The 16,427-nt window shown below is 45.6% G+C and overlaps 1 protein-coding gene across 1 annotated transcript in view; it reads left to right on the top strand.

Moving 5' to 3' along the window:
• RAB8A (RAB8A, member RAS oncogene family) overlaps window positions 1-16,427 on the top strand; it is a 262,885-nt gene that overhangs the window by 211,472 nt on the left and 34,986 nt on the right. The window contains exon 7 of the mRNA XM_069649328.1: window positions 7,378-7,428. Within this exon, the coding sequence (XP_069505429.1) occupies window positions 7,378-7,428 (51 nt within the window). The remainder of the gene's footprint in view (window positions 1-7,377; window positions 7,429-16,427) is intronic.

The following is a 16,427-nucleotide window of genomic DNA, read 5'->3' as shown; positions in this document are numbered from 1 at the left end:
GACCCAAGGCAAGCTCTCAGCTTTTACATCAGCAGAATGGCTAGGATCAGGCAAGCAGACCAACTGTTTGTAGGATACTCGGGTCACAAGTTGGGACTACCCATAACAAAACAAACCATCTCCAGGTGGATTATTTTGGCCATTCTGGAATGTTACAAACTGGCAGGGAAAGAGCCACCCCAAAATCTCAGGGCTCATTCAACCAGGGGTATCGCAGCCTCTTCGGCTCTCCAAAGAGGGGTACCGGTCCGAGACACATGTGCGGCTGCCACATGGTCGTTCGCACATACATTCACAAAATTTTACAATCTGGATTCCTCCACTACTGAAGAGACCACATTTGGCAAGGCCGTATTACATTCGGTCCATCCCTAAAGGGATACATAACATTCTCACTCCCACCTCCAATTACATGCCACTGCTATGGGAGTCTATCAAAGATGAGGAATAAGTTGGAGGACACAATCCCTTCGAAGAACAAGTTACTTCTTACCTTGTAACGTTCTTTCAACGGGATGTTCCTCTGACGTATTCCTTATCGCCCCTCCCATCCATCCCCACAGTGATACTTCCCTTGTGGTTGCAGCTTACGCTCCTTCAAGGTTAATAACCAATTCAGGCATGACTTTTCTTATGCTACAAAACGGAACTGAGCAACGGATGCAGCGCGTGGCTATTTATGGGCATGATGACGTCGGCGCCGATACGGTGGCCATCGAGGGACATCGACTCGGCGAACGTCGACGCGCAGCGCCCTCTACAGAAAAAATTTCCAAGGCCAGCAAGCTGGAAACATAATATCAAAGATAAGGAATACTTTGGAGGAACATCCCGTCGAAAGAACATTACAAGGTAAGAAGTAACTTGTTCTTCTCGTGGTCTGGCTGCTGCTTCCCTCTTCTATGGAGAGGACTCCCTTTAAGTTTTGCCTGTATTGCAATGGCAAATTTCACTGGAAAGACTCCCATCGCTGATGTAATATGTGTCTTCCCTCTTGACCATGACAAGCACTTCTGTAAAGCCTGTCAGCTCTTTTAGTCCAAGACCCTGAAAGACAGGCGTACGAAACAGTGGGCGGCCCACGCCATGCAGGCTAAGAGTTACTCCCCCACTGGCACCGTCGCATCAGACGAGTAATCCGTCTGAAGCCATGGCGCCAATTCAGAGTTTTTTTTAACCTTACTGTGGAGCCTTCGCACTCCCAGGTGTCAGTGCTATGGGGAAGTCGCACCCTGGTGACAGGGACACTCATGCACCACATGCTTCTAAGCACACAACCCCCAAACTATGCCGGGTGGATCCATCAAAGTTTCAATGCCCCCAGGCCCGTCTATGGGTATCCGTTCATTGCATTGAATACAAAGTATCGACCGACCATACCATTGAAAAAAAATCAAATGCATTTTTCAATGGTAAAGGGTTTAGTTTACTAAGTGTTTTAATGGTTTAAAAGAGGGGGTTGGGGGGAACCCTCCCCCCCCCCCCCATTAAAAAAAAATGCATTTGATTTTTTTTTGTTCTTTTTTTCCAGATGCTTTTTTGTCAATGGTATGGTTGTCGATGGTTTCGCTGTCGATGCAATCACTAGGAACCCGTCTACTGGGTGTTCCGAACCTCGCGGTTTGCCACCCTCTGTGACCTATGCATGGGACTAAACCGCCTTCTGTAGCGGGCGCTCCCGCAAAACCTTTCATTTGCGATGCAGTGTGGATGGTAGAGCTGACAACCGCAGCAGCGCCAAAAGACTTGCTTATACGTATCCATTCCGTGAAAACACTCAAGAAGCTTTCTAAGGCACATTCGCTCGTTTTGGACCCCAGTAAGGTCCCCTCTTCACCTGATGGCTATTCACTGGCCTCCCCTCTTTCAAGGGCCCTTCTTCATGGCTCAGCCCCTCCTGCACAGCCCTTCCCCCACCCCCCTCCAGACCATTCAGACTCCTCTGAATGGACCATGGATGGGTGTGAGGCCTGTATGAGCAAGATGGCTGGGTTCATTGACTTCTCAGGCCAATTTGTGGACATTTTGTAAGGGCCACAGAGATGTGGACCCATGCCCCATCCCTCCTAAGTCCCAGAGGCTCCTCTCTCCCAGTGCCCAATTTCCCTCCTTGGAGGAATCCCATCAGGACCCCCAAATCGATTTCTTTAGGGATGACCCGATATGTTGCCTATGCCCAGGGCCATGACCAGGATCCCAATTACCAGGACCCATACTGGAACCCTGTAGATTACCAGGGCACATGGCACACCCCGCCACATGACACTTGACATCTTTCTGGATGTGCTTACCGCCTCCCAGCCTAGAAACCTGTTGCCTATAGACTACCAGATGATCAACACCCTTCTGAAGAAGGCTGTTGACCACTTCAAGATTATCACACATGAAGCTGCTCCTGATCACGGTCTTCATAGCAGATCTTCTTAAGGAAAAGACCCTGGTCAGCCAAGCCACCCCCTTACAGAACTCCATTCAGAAGCATCTGTCCCCTTCATTACTCAAACCATCAGTATGCATGATAAACCCCTGTGTAGAGAACATGTTTCACCTGGCTTCCTCAGACCCGCTCTACACCTGGGTCCATGCTTTCCTTGACTCATTGGGTGCCACCACAACTTGCAAGAGGGGGTGGGGGTACCGCTGTCCTTGTCTATTCCACCAGGATTACCAACAACACCACGCTCTGTGCGAGCTATAGTGCAGTTCAATGGGGTCTTATTCGGGACGGCCCTGAGGATTCCCAGAACCTACTTGCACCCACCTGTTAGCTGTGGTCGCAAAGGGTAGACGGATCACCCACAATATCCTCAAGAACACTCTGGACTGTGCCAAAACTGCGGGGTGTTCCTTTGCCCAGGAACCCTCATGAAAGTCCACGCCTGGTTTAAAAAAAAAAAAAAAACTCTGGGTTCAAGCCAAGGCAGTGGAGGAGACCAGCCTCTTCGGGAAAGCAGTCGATCAAGCCTTGGAGATGGCTAAAAAGGAGCATGTAACCTCTTTGTCGCCGAGTCAGATCTTGGCTAAGCCCTTTGTCCAGCGCGGCAACGCCCGCCGGGAGGATCAAATTGGGCTTCTGGACAGGGCTGCTCTGGCAACTTCTGATCCCATTAGAGGTTTTCGTCTGGGAAAGGGCAGGGGCAGAAACTGTGCTGCCAGAGGCTCCCAGGCCTCTGCCACCAAGTGACTCGTCAGTATGGGTCCCATCCCACGCTTCCCCGGTAGGTGGACATTAAACATTTGCCCAAGCATGGGAGGGATCGCATCAGATCAGTGGGTGACTGTCTTGAGTACCAACGTGTACTGTATAGAGTTCCTCCAGCCAACCCGCTACCATCCGCCCAGAAGCAGTTGCCTGTCATCACAGTCTGCGCATCTGGTTGCAAGAGGTTCAGGTCCGACTCGAAGGGCGCTATCAAAGTTGTCACTCATCTCCAGGTAAACAAGGGTATTTATTCAGTGTACTTGTACCCAAAAAGGATCTAACCATGTGCCCCGTTTTAGATCTGCGTCCTGCGAACAAGTATGTCGAACCACAAAAGTTCAGGATAACAACTCTTCAGGAAATAATCCTGCTGCGGCAAGGGGATTTAGGGGATTACATGGCCACATTGGACATGAAAGATGCACTTTCATATTTCAAAGTTGCCAGCACACAGAAAGCAGCGCAGGTTCATGATGGAGGACACACGCTGTCAGTTTCCAAGTTATCAACTTCGGCATTTCTTCAGGCCTGAGGTGTTTACTGACGGTAGCAGCGGCTCACCTGCACAGGCAGTCCATCCATGTGTATCCCGACGTCTACAACTGGCTCATAACCAAGGACTTGTACTGAACATGCCTGGAGAATACCCAGAGTACAGTAGAGCTCCTTTTCAACCTAGGATTCTCTATCAACGAGATGAAATTGAGTCTAGTCCCCAGCCAAGTCCATTTCTGGGGGGCCCTGATTTGGACAGAAGACTGGCTCGTCATCCCCTCCAATGAGAGGGTTCAAAACATGCTGTTCCAGATCCCTCGGTATGTAGCCAGTCACCAGGTAACAATTTGCATGGCCATGTGGCTGCTGGGGATGATGGCTTCTGCATTTTCCTAGTTCCTCGCGCTCATCTGCGCATTTGCCCTGTGCAGGTTTGGCTCTCGGCTCACCTCCAGTAGAGACCGTGCACGGTTTGTGGTCCCCATCAGTAGCATCCAATCACATCAACCAGTATTCAAAGCCCTGTAAGCCTTCCAGGCACACCTTCAGAGGAAAACAGTCCTGGTCCTTATAGACAGTACCACAGCCACGTACTAACTGGATAGCCCTAGGGATTGCGTGCCCCCCACCCCCCAACCACCTGTATGTTCTGACTGTCCCAGAATATCTGGAAGTGGGCACTAACACATGTTCCTCCTCTCAGAGTGGCAGCTACAAAAACACATTAAACTCAATGTCTTTGCAGAATGGGGATTACCAGAGATCGACTTGTTTGCAACTCTGGCGAATGTCCAATGTCCAGATTACGCCTCCAGGTACCCACAGAATTGATCCAAAAGGAACGGTACCTGGATAACATGGTCCGGGAGATTTCACCTACGCTGTCCTGTGCCACCCCCACCTCAATTCCCAGTTACAACAGGATAGTGCACAAGATTCCCCAGGAGCAAGTCACAATGATCCTGGTGGTTCCAATGTGGCCCCCACAGCCTTGGGTTTTCCCATCTCATGGAAATGTCAGTCTCCCCTCCCAGGAAGCTGCCATGCCCGTACAACATGCTGTCTCAAGACTAGGGAGAGCCACTGCATCCATGCCCCCAAACACTGAACTTAGCAGCTTGGCTCCTGAAGTCAGAGTTTGGGCACCTTCAACTCCTTCAGAGATGCATGGACCTAACCTGAGAAGCGCTAACACCCAACACCAGGCATTGCTACTCCAACAAGTGGAAGTGCTTTGCAATCTGGTGCAATAACCAATATGTAAAACCCATTGATTGCTACCCTCAAGATATAGTCCGTTCTCCAACACACCTGTTAGACTTGTGACTTGTTTTCAATTCCCACAAGGTCAACCTGGTCGATCTTGGTTTACACCACATCCCAGAACAAGATTTCATGATGGAAAATTCCTGTCATTGAGGCCTTCATGAAAGGGGTGAAGAGAATTCATCCACTTATTTCCAACTCCCGGATGGGACTTGAACAGTGTCCTTACCAGATTAATGGGGCCTCCTTTTGAGCCCATGCGCAAGGCTAGCCTAAAGGCCCTCACCTATAAGACTGCCTTCTTAGTTAATAAGGGTTAGTGAATTGCATGCCCTTTCAGTTTAAGATCCCTTCGTGACTATTCATAAATACAAGGTGGTTTTGTGCACACACCCACGTTTTGCGCCTAGATTCATCTTGACGTTCCATGTGAATCACTCAATCGAACTTCCACCTTCTTCCAAACCCCACTACCTTAGTAGAAAGTAGCCACCACACACTGTGTGGAGGAGGGCAGTAATTTACTACACTGAAAAGACAAAACCACTGAGAAAGACAAACCAATTCTTTCTCACTGGCAGCTGGTAAAGAAGGCCTGTCTCTAAATGGGCTATGTCCAAGTGGATTGTAAATTGCATCACACTGTTACACTCTTGCCAAGATAGATCTACACTTTACGCCTAGATTGGGGTACAGAGGCTACCATATCATTAATTGCAAATGTTCCTCTAGATTCCATTTGCAAAGCAGCAACGTGGAGTTCTGTTCACACTTTCACCCAACACTACTACTTAGACACACACACTCTGAGTCTGATACTCAGGTGGGACAAGCAGTGCTTAGACAGCTCCGCGCAGTCTTTCCTGGAACGTTTCATCCAGTATAACGCGGCAGCTTTTCTCGCGCTGACAGCACACTTCTTCCAGGATTTACCCTAGACAAACGCCGTCTGGAGCTTTCATAGGACAATGTATGCTGTTGTCTTTAGGCTCAAGTAAACCAGATCTATCCCAGACTGCCCCACATCCAGTGAAGCTGCATTTTCAAAAACTGGATCCAGTTGCTGCATTCTGTCTACAGCGAGGTAGAGCACTGGCACAGGTCATTTTCTTGGCCACTGAACTGTTTTTGAGACCTTCCCTAGCCATCGCTAGAACCACAATATTTCGGGAAGACAGCATCACAGGTCCTCCCTGTTCCCAATGTATATACAGGGGAGAAACTAACCTTACAATACCTCTGCCCTGAGGAAGACTTCAACTACAGATGCCCATTTGGCACGCTGAAACGTGTTATCCATGTGTTTTGTTCCCCACTTGTCTTGGAACCTTTTGGGAACGCATCTACGATCTCCCCCTACACGTTGGCAGATAACTATAACAAATTATTTGATTAATATCCTTCTGTATTTATCAGGGTAATTTTTCATACACCCTGATATCCTTGAATCTGTAGGAATAATTTTTTCCTACTGGGATTTTCTTTCTCAATCAAGTTGTTGAAATTTATCCTAAACTGTTTTTAATGAATACACTCGCTGTGTGAATTTATGTATATATTGTGAATGCTTTGTCTAATGTTCCCTTTTTTTTTCAAATTCTTTTTATCAATATTTTTATGTAACTTCTGTTAAAAGCGATTTGAATTTAAAATGTACTTAGTTTATTACATTTCTGCACTCTAAAGACTTTTTCTTTGGTCCCTCTTATGTGACTTTTTTCAAGCACAATCCTTTTGCATTATTCTGGAGATACAATTAAATCGACAGAAATCAGGACTGTCCTCAGCGTGGGTACCTTGTTTGGTTCTGCTTTATAAGTATATTTTGCCCTTTCTCACGCTTGCACAAAGGGGCACCCCTATTGTTCATACAATTAGACATCTCTTTGCTACTGTTCGTTCACACATCCCACCACCATCTCCGTGTACTGCTCGCTAGTATATGCACAGCATGTGATTCTAAGCAGATTCTCAAGCATCAGAAGTCCTACATTACACACCATAATCATATTTCTGATGGTTGTACCTGCTTAGATTCACATGCGCCAACCCTTCCTCCCCATGGAGTAAAGAAGGAACATCGACATCTTGCACCTTCTCTCTTCTGTACTCACGCATTCTGCAAGGCTCCCTCGAGGCAGAAGAAAACTAACCGGTGGGACCTTGACGTATGAGTGGGTACACTACACCTCACGTCACATTGGGGATGGTGTAACTGTCACGCCTCTGTCGACTTCACTTTTCAACCTTCGGAAAAAAGATGCAATACTCTGTTGGGCAGTATGCACAGCATGTGAATCTAAACAGATACAAAAGTCCGAAATAGCATTACGGTGAGTAATGTATTTTGTATGCATACCTTTGCTGCCGATATAAGATGTTTTTAAAAAGGATTTTCTTTATTTTTTTTTCAGGCTTTTTTTACACTTGCTAGAGATATCAAAGCAAAAATGGACAAAAAGTTGGTGAGTACTGTACAATGCATCCTATTGGAGGGAGAGTACTCATTTGTTGCTTTTCAAGTTATTATGCAATCCTTTCCTGAGATGGTGACAGTGTCCGTTTGGACCCCAATGTTCCTTTCACACATGAAAGCAAAAACCACTCCAGTCATTTCATATTTATTTAATGTTTCGCAATGTGCAGTGGTTTGAAATATTTGTAAATACCAACTATACTGTATATTGTGACACATTGATATGCCTTTGGGTGTTGAACTGCAAACCACCATTGTTACCTACTGATTATTGCATATTTATTATGATAAAATATATAAAGAAGTATAGCCCAACCAAAGAAATGCATGATTCAATGTGTCCAATCAAACTGAAATGGTCTTTCAATTAGGTTGACAATTCTAGTATCTTTCCACTGGAAGTCTGTTTCTATTGGACTCATGTAAGGGGCCGGAGGGGTCTCGGGGGTGCCGAGCAATGACAAAGTACTAATGTTTCATATTTTGAGTATACCATGCAGAACGCTTATAGGTACTAGGAAGTATTATAGAACGAGCATGGAAATGCAAAATTAACTACTGTCAAGGAGGGGATTCTCCAGGCGACACCTGCACCTTAGGGAGGTCTTGAACCAGTCAGTCGCTCATGGGACATGCTAATGCCAACAACCAGATTTCTAAAGGGATGCCAACATTAAGTTTTAAAAGATATCCTTTTAGGCCTTTAGCAACCCCAAGCTCTTTAGGCGAATACTAGGCTCAAAGAGAAGTTCTTTAATTTTGCCCAAAATAATCTTCATAATCTATACTTGCGAAGTCCATGCTTATTCTAGAAAAGAAACCTAGCAGATTCTTTCCTGGACAGTATCTTCGATGGGGTACTCGGTACTGCCTTCTGAGCATCTCTGGTCAATACAGGTTCTAAAAGTCCTCTGCACAGCCTTTTGTTCCTCTTAACACAGCAGTCCTTGTCTAGTCTCTCCACATCCTCCGATTCTCAAGTTTTAGTCCCCTCCTTATCTCATTTCTCTTTTGTCACTTCATGACCTCTGGCTTTCTCACATTTTGTCTGGCTCCCTCCACAACCTCTGCTTCTCTCAATGGCAACTAGAATTTCTCATCCCTTTCAGGGGTCCAACGTCTTGTCTAAGGTCTGTCCCTTTGAGAAGAAATGTGTCAAATGTTTGCAAAATGGAACATTTCCTTGGAAAATCTCGTAATTTGGGAGCAAGCACACGTGCTGGGCATGGTCTTGTCACTTTCTTGTCACTTAATAGCCCTGGACACCAGCAATGCCAACCAGTCCCCTTTACTGCACAAACTGAGCCAGCAGCACTCTGCCCTTACTGCTTAATTTCCTCCCAATTAGTCGCTGGACATCCTCCGTCCCTCCTCTGGTTTAAGCCAAATACAAAGAAAGGCTCTGCAGGGTAAAGGACGCCTGGCCGGCACTACGCGTTGTGCACACACTACTTTGCTTCGAAGTGTTTGGGTCCCAACCACTGCTGGGACAGGTGCGTGGTGTGCAATGCTCTGTTCCTCAGGCCTTAAAGAAGGGCCTTGTCTGCTGGGACCAGAGTTTTTACACTTGTGCTTCATGAAGTCACACCACAACATAAACGAAAATGTTTTTTGAGCACCGTGGCATGTTTGTTTAATCCAGGAAGGATTTGTCTGATCGTCAAATTACAGACTGCAACTGAGAGGCCATTACAAGTGCTCGGGCTGAAGACGTGCCTGGAATCGGTTATATGTGATGTCAACAAATTAAATTAGAGAATGCTGTATTAACGAAAAATCTATTTTTTAATGTATGTTTTGGGGGCTGAGAAGGGTCCTGCTCCCCAAACCTCCATTTCCCTATGCCTTTAAACCTACCCAAACCCCTCCCCACCTGTTTTAACCCCTTACCCAACCCCATATACATTTTAAACAAAAGATTCAATATTTGTCATTGTTAAATTTTTGTTATTGCAGCATTCTGTCATTTTTATTCGTTAATCACTGCATACACCTGGGATCAGCATACGGAGCTTGTAGCAGCCTTTTACTGATCCTATGATCAAGGGTTTGTCAGAACTGCTACCAGGAGGTGTCCTGAAGGCAATGCACCTCAGTTTGATGAAATGTCCCTGCTTTGAGACAGTACTCTCGCCAAAGCCCTTAACTGTTTTTAGACTGCAGGGCTTTCAATGGCAGTCTGGTCTGAGGCATGCAGTGCCATTTTGACAGCTGACTCTAGATCAGCGAGTTCATCTCTTCAGGATTAAGGGAACTCTCTGGAGGTTGTTTAAAGGGTTCAGTTGAGGGCAGTACAACTTCCCCTACACCTACAGAATAGATTCAACTCCTATGGCAACTCCAACCTGGTCGACCCAATCTCTTCATCCCCTGGGTGTCTCAAATATTTTAATTCTTGGTCGATGCAACTTAGACGGTCCTATTTTTATCCCTCACAACTGGCTGCCTGGAGTTTGGCATCCACTATGATTACTACATTGAAGGCTGCATATGAAGATTTATTTTTCAAGCTTTCAGACACTCCATGCTCCTTCTCTGACAGACTAATCAAGGCCCATTTTCCTCAGCCTGATCCCGTCCCTACTCCTCCCCCTCCATGCTGCCCTGCTCCTCCACGCTGCCCTGGCTAGTACATGGTGTTCTAATATTCAAAAGGCACTCCTAGATAAAATCACCAAGCTGCAAACTAAAATCAACGCCAAAAAAAGAAGTTTGTCCACTGACTCGCAGCATAGTACTCCCACCGGAGCCCCTGACCTCCCTCAACACAACTTTTCACTTCTCACCCCTCTCCATCTAAGAGGTAGAAAATATCTTTAAACCTAAACCATCCAACTGTCAGAGCAACACATGCCCAGCCACCATTATTAAGGAGGCCACTAATGAACTAGCACCATTCATCACCGCCCTAATAAATGCCTCCTTCAGCACAAGGATCGTTCCCAACAACCTCCGATGCCTGGGTCCTTCCCCTACTTAAACTGTCACTAGACCAGAGTACCCCCACTAATTTCAGGCCCATCACCACTGTCCCCTTCCTACTCAAAATCCTGGACAGAGAAGCTTATCTGCAGATTGAGGAATATCATCCCACAACCTCCTTGGCCTTAGACAATCTGGCTTCCGACCTAGGCATGGAACCAAAACAGCCCTAATCTGTTTAAAACCCCAAATCGAAGACCTTAAAGGTAATGGCAAGCTGGTCCTCCTCCTACTGCTCGATTTATCGGCAGCATTTGATCTGGTCAACCATCAAATACTTTGCCAACATTTCAAATCCGCAGCTCACTTCTCTGACAAAGCCACCACCTGGTTTAGATCCTTCCTGGTCAACAGATCCGAGCGTCTTCTCCCCGTTGGCTTCTGCGGAACCATCACCAGTTCTGTATGGGGTCTCTCGGATTATGAGTATCACCAACACTCTATAATATGTTTACAAAGCCCCTCTTTGATGATCTGGATCATTTGGATGTCACCTACACTAATTAGGCAGATGATACCCAAATACTCATCCCCATCACTGGATACCACAAAGCTGATTCCAAAGCGTTAAATGACTATCTGGCCATCCAGGCCTGTATGGCAGAACACGGGCTCTGTTTTAAGAGCTCTAAGTACTTTAAACGCCACCCATTGAAGTTCCTCATTCACACGTGACATTGATCAGCTCCTTCTGTGCCATATCTCTACGCAGTAATCACTCTCCTTGTTCTCGTCACTCACGATTACCAATGACTGGCTCATTGCTTCAAAGTTTTTGACTTTACCCAAGTACTATCGCCAACTTCTGAGCCCTGACCACTTCTCGGTACATTGCTGGAACCCGTGCCCTATTCGTCACCACATCTGCTTTAACCTGCAATTTGCTCCTACATAACTGTGTCAACTCCTGTTGCACTGTATATGCTCACTTTATATGCCGTCTCTCCTATCGCGCCGAATGGTTATGCCGTGTAGCTCGCTTCTGGGCACATGTCTTACCTCAACAACTATTTTGGGGGCTTCACCCACCATGCTATTCGGATCTGTTTTGAACTGCTGCATGCAAATCGCCAGCTCACACCCCTAGACTCATTGTAGTCTCCACTCCTCCATACACTCGCGTATAATGCAGTTCATCTCATACAACTGAACGCCACTTGCCTATTTGTATCGAATGGTATGCCCTACCTAGCCTCCACTGTTTAGGTATAGATTACAGTATTCACTCAAGACATCCCCATCTACCTCTATCGTTTCTTACCGTCCTTGCTACCTCATGCACAATGGCCCTGCCTCCTAATTGTAACTGTGTAGCATGCATGCATGCAGGCAGCATTCATGGTATTAACTCTTGCATATTGCACCTAACTGATAGTCACTATCTTCCTTTTTAATCATTACTTTCACTCCCACGCCGGGTCCCTGATCGCACAATATTACGATCTGCATTATGCACCCACCCCAATTTACACAATCCGCTAGCCTGAATAGCCTCAATTCCACGGTTCTTGTTCTATGTACATGTACTATTGGGCTCCCACTGCCTGTTTGCCGCTGTATTCATTTATTCTCGATCGATGTGCATTATTGTGCTCTGACTACCAGTTCACCACTATACGTCCTTGTATAGCTATATATTTGCACAACCACTACTTCTGTGTAGCGCCCACCTATTGCATATCTATGACTTTGTCTAATGAACCTGCGCAATTCCTATCTATTGCATGCCTGTTAACCTGCCTATTTCTCCTGTGCAGTGCCTTGCTATTATATTCCTGTTGACCTGGCATAATGCACCTGTATAGTTGACCCATCTTTTGCCCACTGAGCGGTCCTACACTCTACTCCTCAATGGACAAGAGAAAACGATTAATCAATTCATCAACTGCAATAGTAAATACATTGTATATGGAATCAAATGCATATGCTCAAAACATTACATAGGAAGTAGTATCAGAAGCTTGACAACACGAATAGGAGAACATATAAGATCCATTAAGAACCAAGACTCACAAACACCATTATCAAACCACTTTCGATGGAACCATCAAGAGCAAGAACTTACAAAGTTAAATTTTTTTGGCATTGGAAAAATACTGCCATATCCGAGAGGAGGGGACATTGAAAAAACTAAGAAAAAGAGAAGCTTTCTGGATCTGCTCAATGGACACATGTTTCACTGGTCTAAACAAAGATCAGGAGATGCATCACTTCCTGTGAACATTGGTATAAATTTTAAATCAACAAGACCATAGACATCAACCATTGTGTTAAGCGCTAAAAAACAAATGGTTATATAAGTCAACTATAGTCGATAAGGGAAAAATACTGTCTGGTCGAAAATGACATCGACAAAATCAAATCACAATTTCTAATATTTGAGGAGTAATATATCAACAAATTCATCTTTTCAATTTTATTGCATTTTTTCGACTTAATATTCCACCATGAGAAGTCGTTTTCCATTTCACCTTTCAAAGGAAAAATACGTGATCAGTCCCAATCCAAAATGGCGCAGTTCAAATAATGTAACGTCACACGTCATCGCGCAATAAGAACGCAACGAGTCATGTGACAAACTAAGATTCAACGAAGACCGGCGCATAGCAAGACGTGTCGTACAGCAGGAAACAAGGTAACTAAGGAACTTTTTCTTTACAAAACACTGCATATAGGCAGTTTTCTAAACGTTCAATTAGAGTAAGAAGGCTACAGTTTATGTACACTATTGCAAAACGGCGATCCATTTTATATAAGTAAACATGAGCGAAATGTTTTCAACAGACACACAGGACCATAGGGCGGAATGTTTAGACAAGACGTGTACAAACCACAAGTGAAGGTATCCTGTTCTTTTTTGAATTTGAATGGTTATATTTCTTCGCAATTCGCTAAGAAATTACATGTTCATTAATACAATGAAACAAAATATATGACAATCGAAATCATTGATAAAACCAACCTTGTAGAGATTTTTCAAGTAAACTACAAGTAACGTATATTATAATGTTGATGCATTTGTCTGCATAAAGAAATAACAGGAAACAACCGATTGGTATTTTTCAGAGTGAGAAATATTTAGAAGCCTATCGCAGCTATTGAACATAAATGGAAGTTTCACAAATTACTTAAGGGTTCACTCCCTCTCAGAGTCCAAAGAAACACAATGGAAACGACACTCTAACAACATAATTACAAAACTATATAAGAACCTCCTGAAGCACCGTCCTAACAAAAGATGGGGAAATGCGTGTCGGTTTCTTTAAGAAAGAGGAACTTTGAAGCAAAAGCAAAAACAGCACCAACAGCATTATAAGTCAATTTAAGAGGAATACCTATCAGAGGATTCTTTAAGAAAGAGTAACTTTGAAGCAAGTACCAACAGCACCAAAGTCAATTTTAAGCGGAATACCTATCAAAAAAGACTCTTAAAGAAAAACCTAAACTGAATGAAAACGCTAATTCAGTGCATGAGTTGTAACAATTTAAGAGGAAGAATCACCTAAATTATACCCAGCAAACCAACTGAATGAAAAATACTAATTCAGTGAATGTGTTGTATTCAATTAAAAGGCGCAATTCAAAACATTACAGCAGTTTTGTCTTTTTATACTCTCTACTCCTCAGCTGAACCTTAAGCTCCAGATAAATTGTACACCGCGTTTGTGCCGACCCAGCCCACCGCATTTTCCGCATGACTACTGCCACACCAGTTATCAATCTTGTCCTAGCTAAGACTTTCGTCGTCCTAGTGATCAATCTGATTATCAACACACTCTCTCCTTATGGCCAAACTGCCTCACATTGCCCGCCATCATACGCCCCGGCGGCTCTCACCACTATGGCCTTCGCCAACACAAATTCCAGACTCTAGACTATGCAAAAACCCTTACCACCACCCGATCAGATTAGGCCAACCTGCTTCCTACGACCCATCACTCCTACACCACAGCAAACACTTTTAGTCGGCAAAAACACCCAACACATAGTCATTATCTGTTACGCTCACCTGGTATCCATGGGGACGCTACCCAGCCGTGGGGACTCGGGTGTCCTTCTCTGCGGTTCCCAGGTGTGACCAGCGGGGAAGTTCTGCCTGGAATACAGGTGGGCAATGTTCAAGACTGGGCAACTGGGGTAAGCCACCCCACACCACCCCATATGCCCGCAGCCCCTCTGGACCTCTCCTCACCTAGTTGTTATTTCAGGCGTGTTCTCAATCCTGCCTTCTTGGCAGGGGCGCGTTGTCCTTTGTGGGTGAATGCAATCTAGTTACTTCACTGATGCCGGCCGGTTTTGAGTCTTTCAGGTAGGTCTTATTGCTGTTGTATATTGTTATTCTTGCATGTCTTTCTTGGTTTAAATAATGTCTTTTTCTCTTCCTTAGGTGCGCGGAAGTCCAATGTAATGCATTGGCTGAATTGGGTCTCGTCGGTAAATGATGGCGTATAAAGAGCGCTTTGATGCGGTAAGTAGGCGCTATGCGCAGCGCTATGATGCCTTGCCTTTGCTAACCTTTTGTCTTTTCTTTCCCATAGATCGCATTGCTCACCCGGTGTATGAAATCCTGAGGCGATGCTGGTCGAGGGGCGACTTGCGAGGTAAGCTTTTCGGCACAATTCCTTATGTTGTAAAAGTGTCTGTCTTGTTTCTTCCTTTTTTGCAGATCCGCTGGTCCGGGAGACGCGCTGATCCTAGGATGCTGTTCGCAGGAGCTGTGGGCAGCTAACAATGAAATTACAGGTAAGCTGCTGCTGTTAACAATGTCCTTTTTGTTTCTTTACAGATGCTGTTCTTCCGAGGTTCGCGGGTACAGCTGAACACGATGAGCGTCACGTTGCAGGATTGCAAAGTAACGCGAAGCGTGTTATCCAAGTCGGGTGTGGTTTAAATAGCTTCAAGAAAGTAGTCCAGGTAAAGTAGTTCCTAAGCTACCACACCCAAAACACTATACCGCATAGCTTGGTTCCAAGGAGCCTAGCTATGTGGATACCTCTATGTTGGCTGGCACTTGAAATAAAGTAGTTCCCTAAACACAAGTCTTTATTAAGTATGAGCCTGGCCCCAAGAGGGCCTAGGCAAAGGATACCTAGTTTTGTTGGAGACCCGAGCCAAGACCCCTCCTGGCCCATGGACTTGCCAGGGGGGTGTCTGGATGTGTGGGTCGTGACATGATCCTGCTCAATGGATCCCTTGCTTTGCGAGTAAACCGAAGCCGAACCAACCTTGCTCCACTAAGTGGAGAAATCCGACTAGGATCCAGACTCATCAACCTGGCTACAGAGCCAATGCCCCGCACACTCGACCACAATGCCAAGCCTACTTGAGAACCCCACCATCCACCACCCCTCAAACCCATAAAAATCCAACTAAGTGTCCAAGGAACCCCCCCAAAATTAGCAGAGCACTCAACGCCAGATCTCACGTAGCCCATGCAACAGAAATCGCTGACATCATCAGAACCAATCAGCTTGATTTCCTAGCTGTTAGAGACACTTCGCTCCACAAAGGAGCTGGCCCTGCCCTCTCCATAGCTGTCCCAGATAATTTCACCATTATCAGAAAAGACAGAGCAACCTCTAAAGGAGGAGGCGGCATAGCATTCATATGCAAATCCAGCCTGCACATGTGGGAGACAGAATCTACCCCCTGCTCTCCACTGAATTATTTCAGTTAAACTACGACTATCAGCCTCTCGCACCGTCCCCATGTACCTGGTATACCGTCCCACAGGCTCGCTAGGGACCTTCGAAGAAGACCTAGGGCAACCCTCCAATACCAACGCCAAACCTGGTTCCCAAACAATCTTATTGGGAGACTTCAACCTAGGCTTGAATGACCCCAACGACACCAATGCCATCATTCTATCCAATACCTTCATAGAAGCAGGCCTCTCCCTCAGGAGCAATGAACCTATACACACACAAAAGGTTGCACCCTGGATTGGATTGCAGACATAAATTGCATATCTTCCACACCAATGCCAAACCGTGTGTATGGACAGAT

The sequence above is a fragment of the Ambystoma mexicanum genome, chromosome 1p (genome assembly GCF_040938575.1).
Source record: "Ambystoma mexicanum isolate Mex_15411 chromosome 1p, UKY_AmexF1_1, whole genome shotgun sequence".
NCBI classification, from domain to species: domain Eukaryota; kingdom Metazoa; phylum Chordata; class Amphibia; order Caudata; family Ambystomatidae; genus Ambystoma; species Ambystoma mexicanum.
The sequence above is the reverse complement of the archived record's forward strand: the minus strand, read 5'-3'. Positions and strand labels throughout refer to the sequence as shown.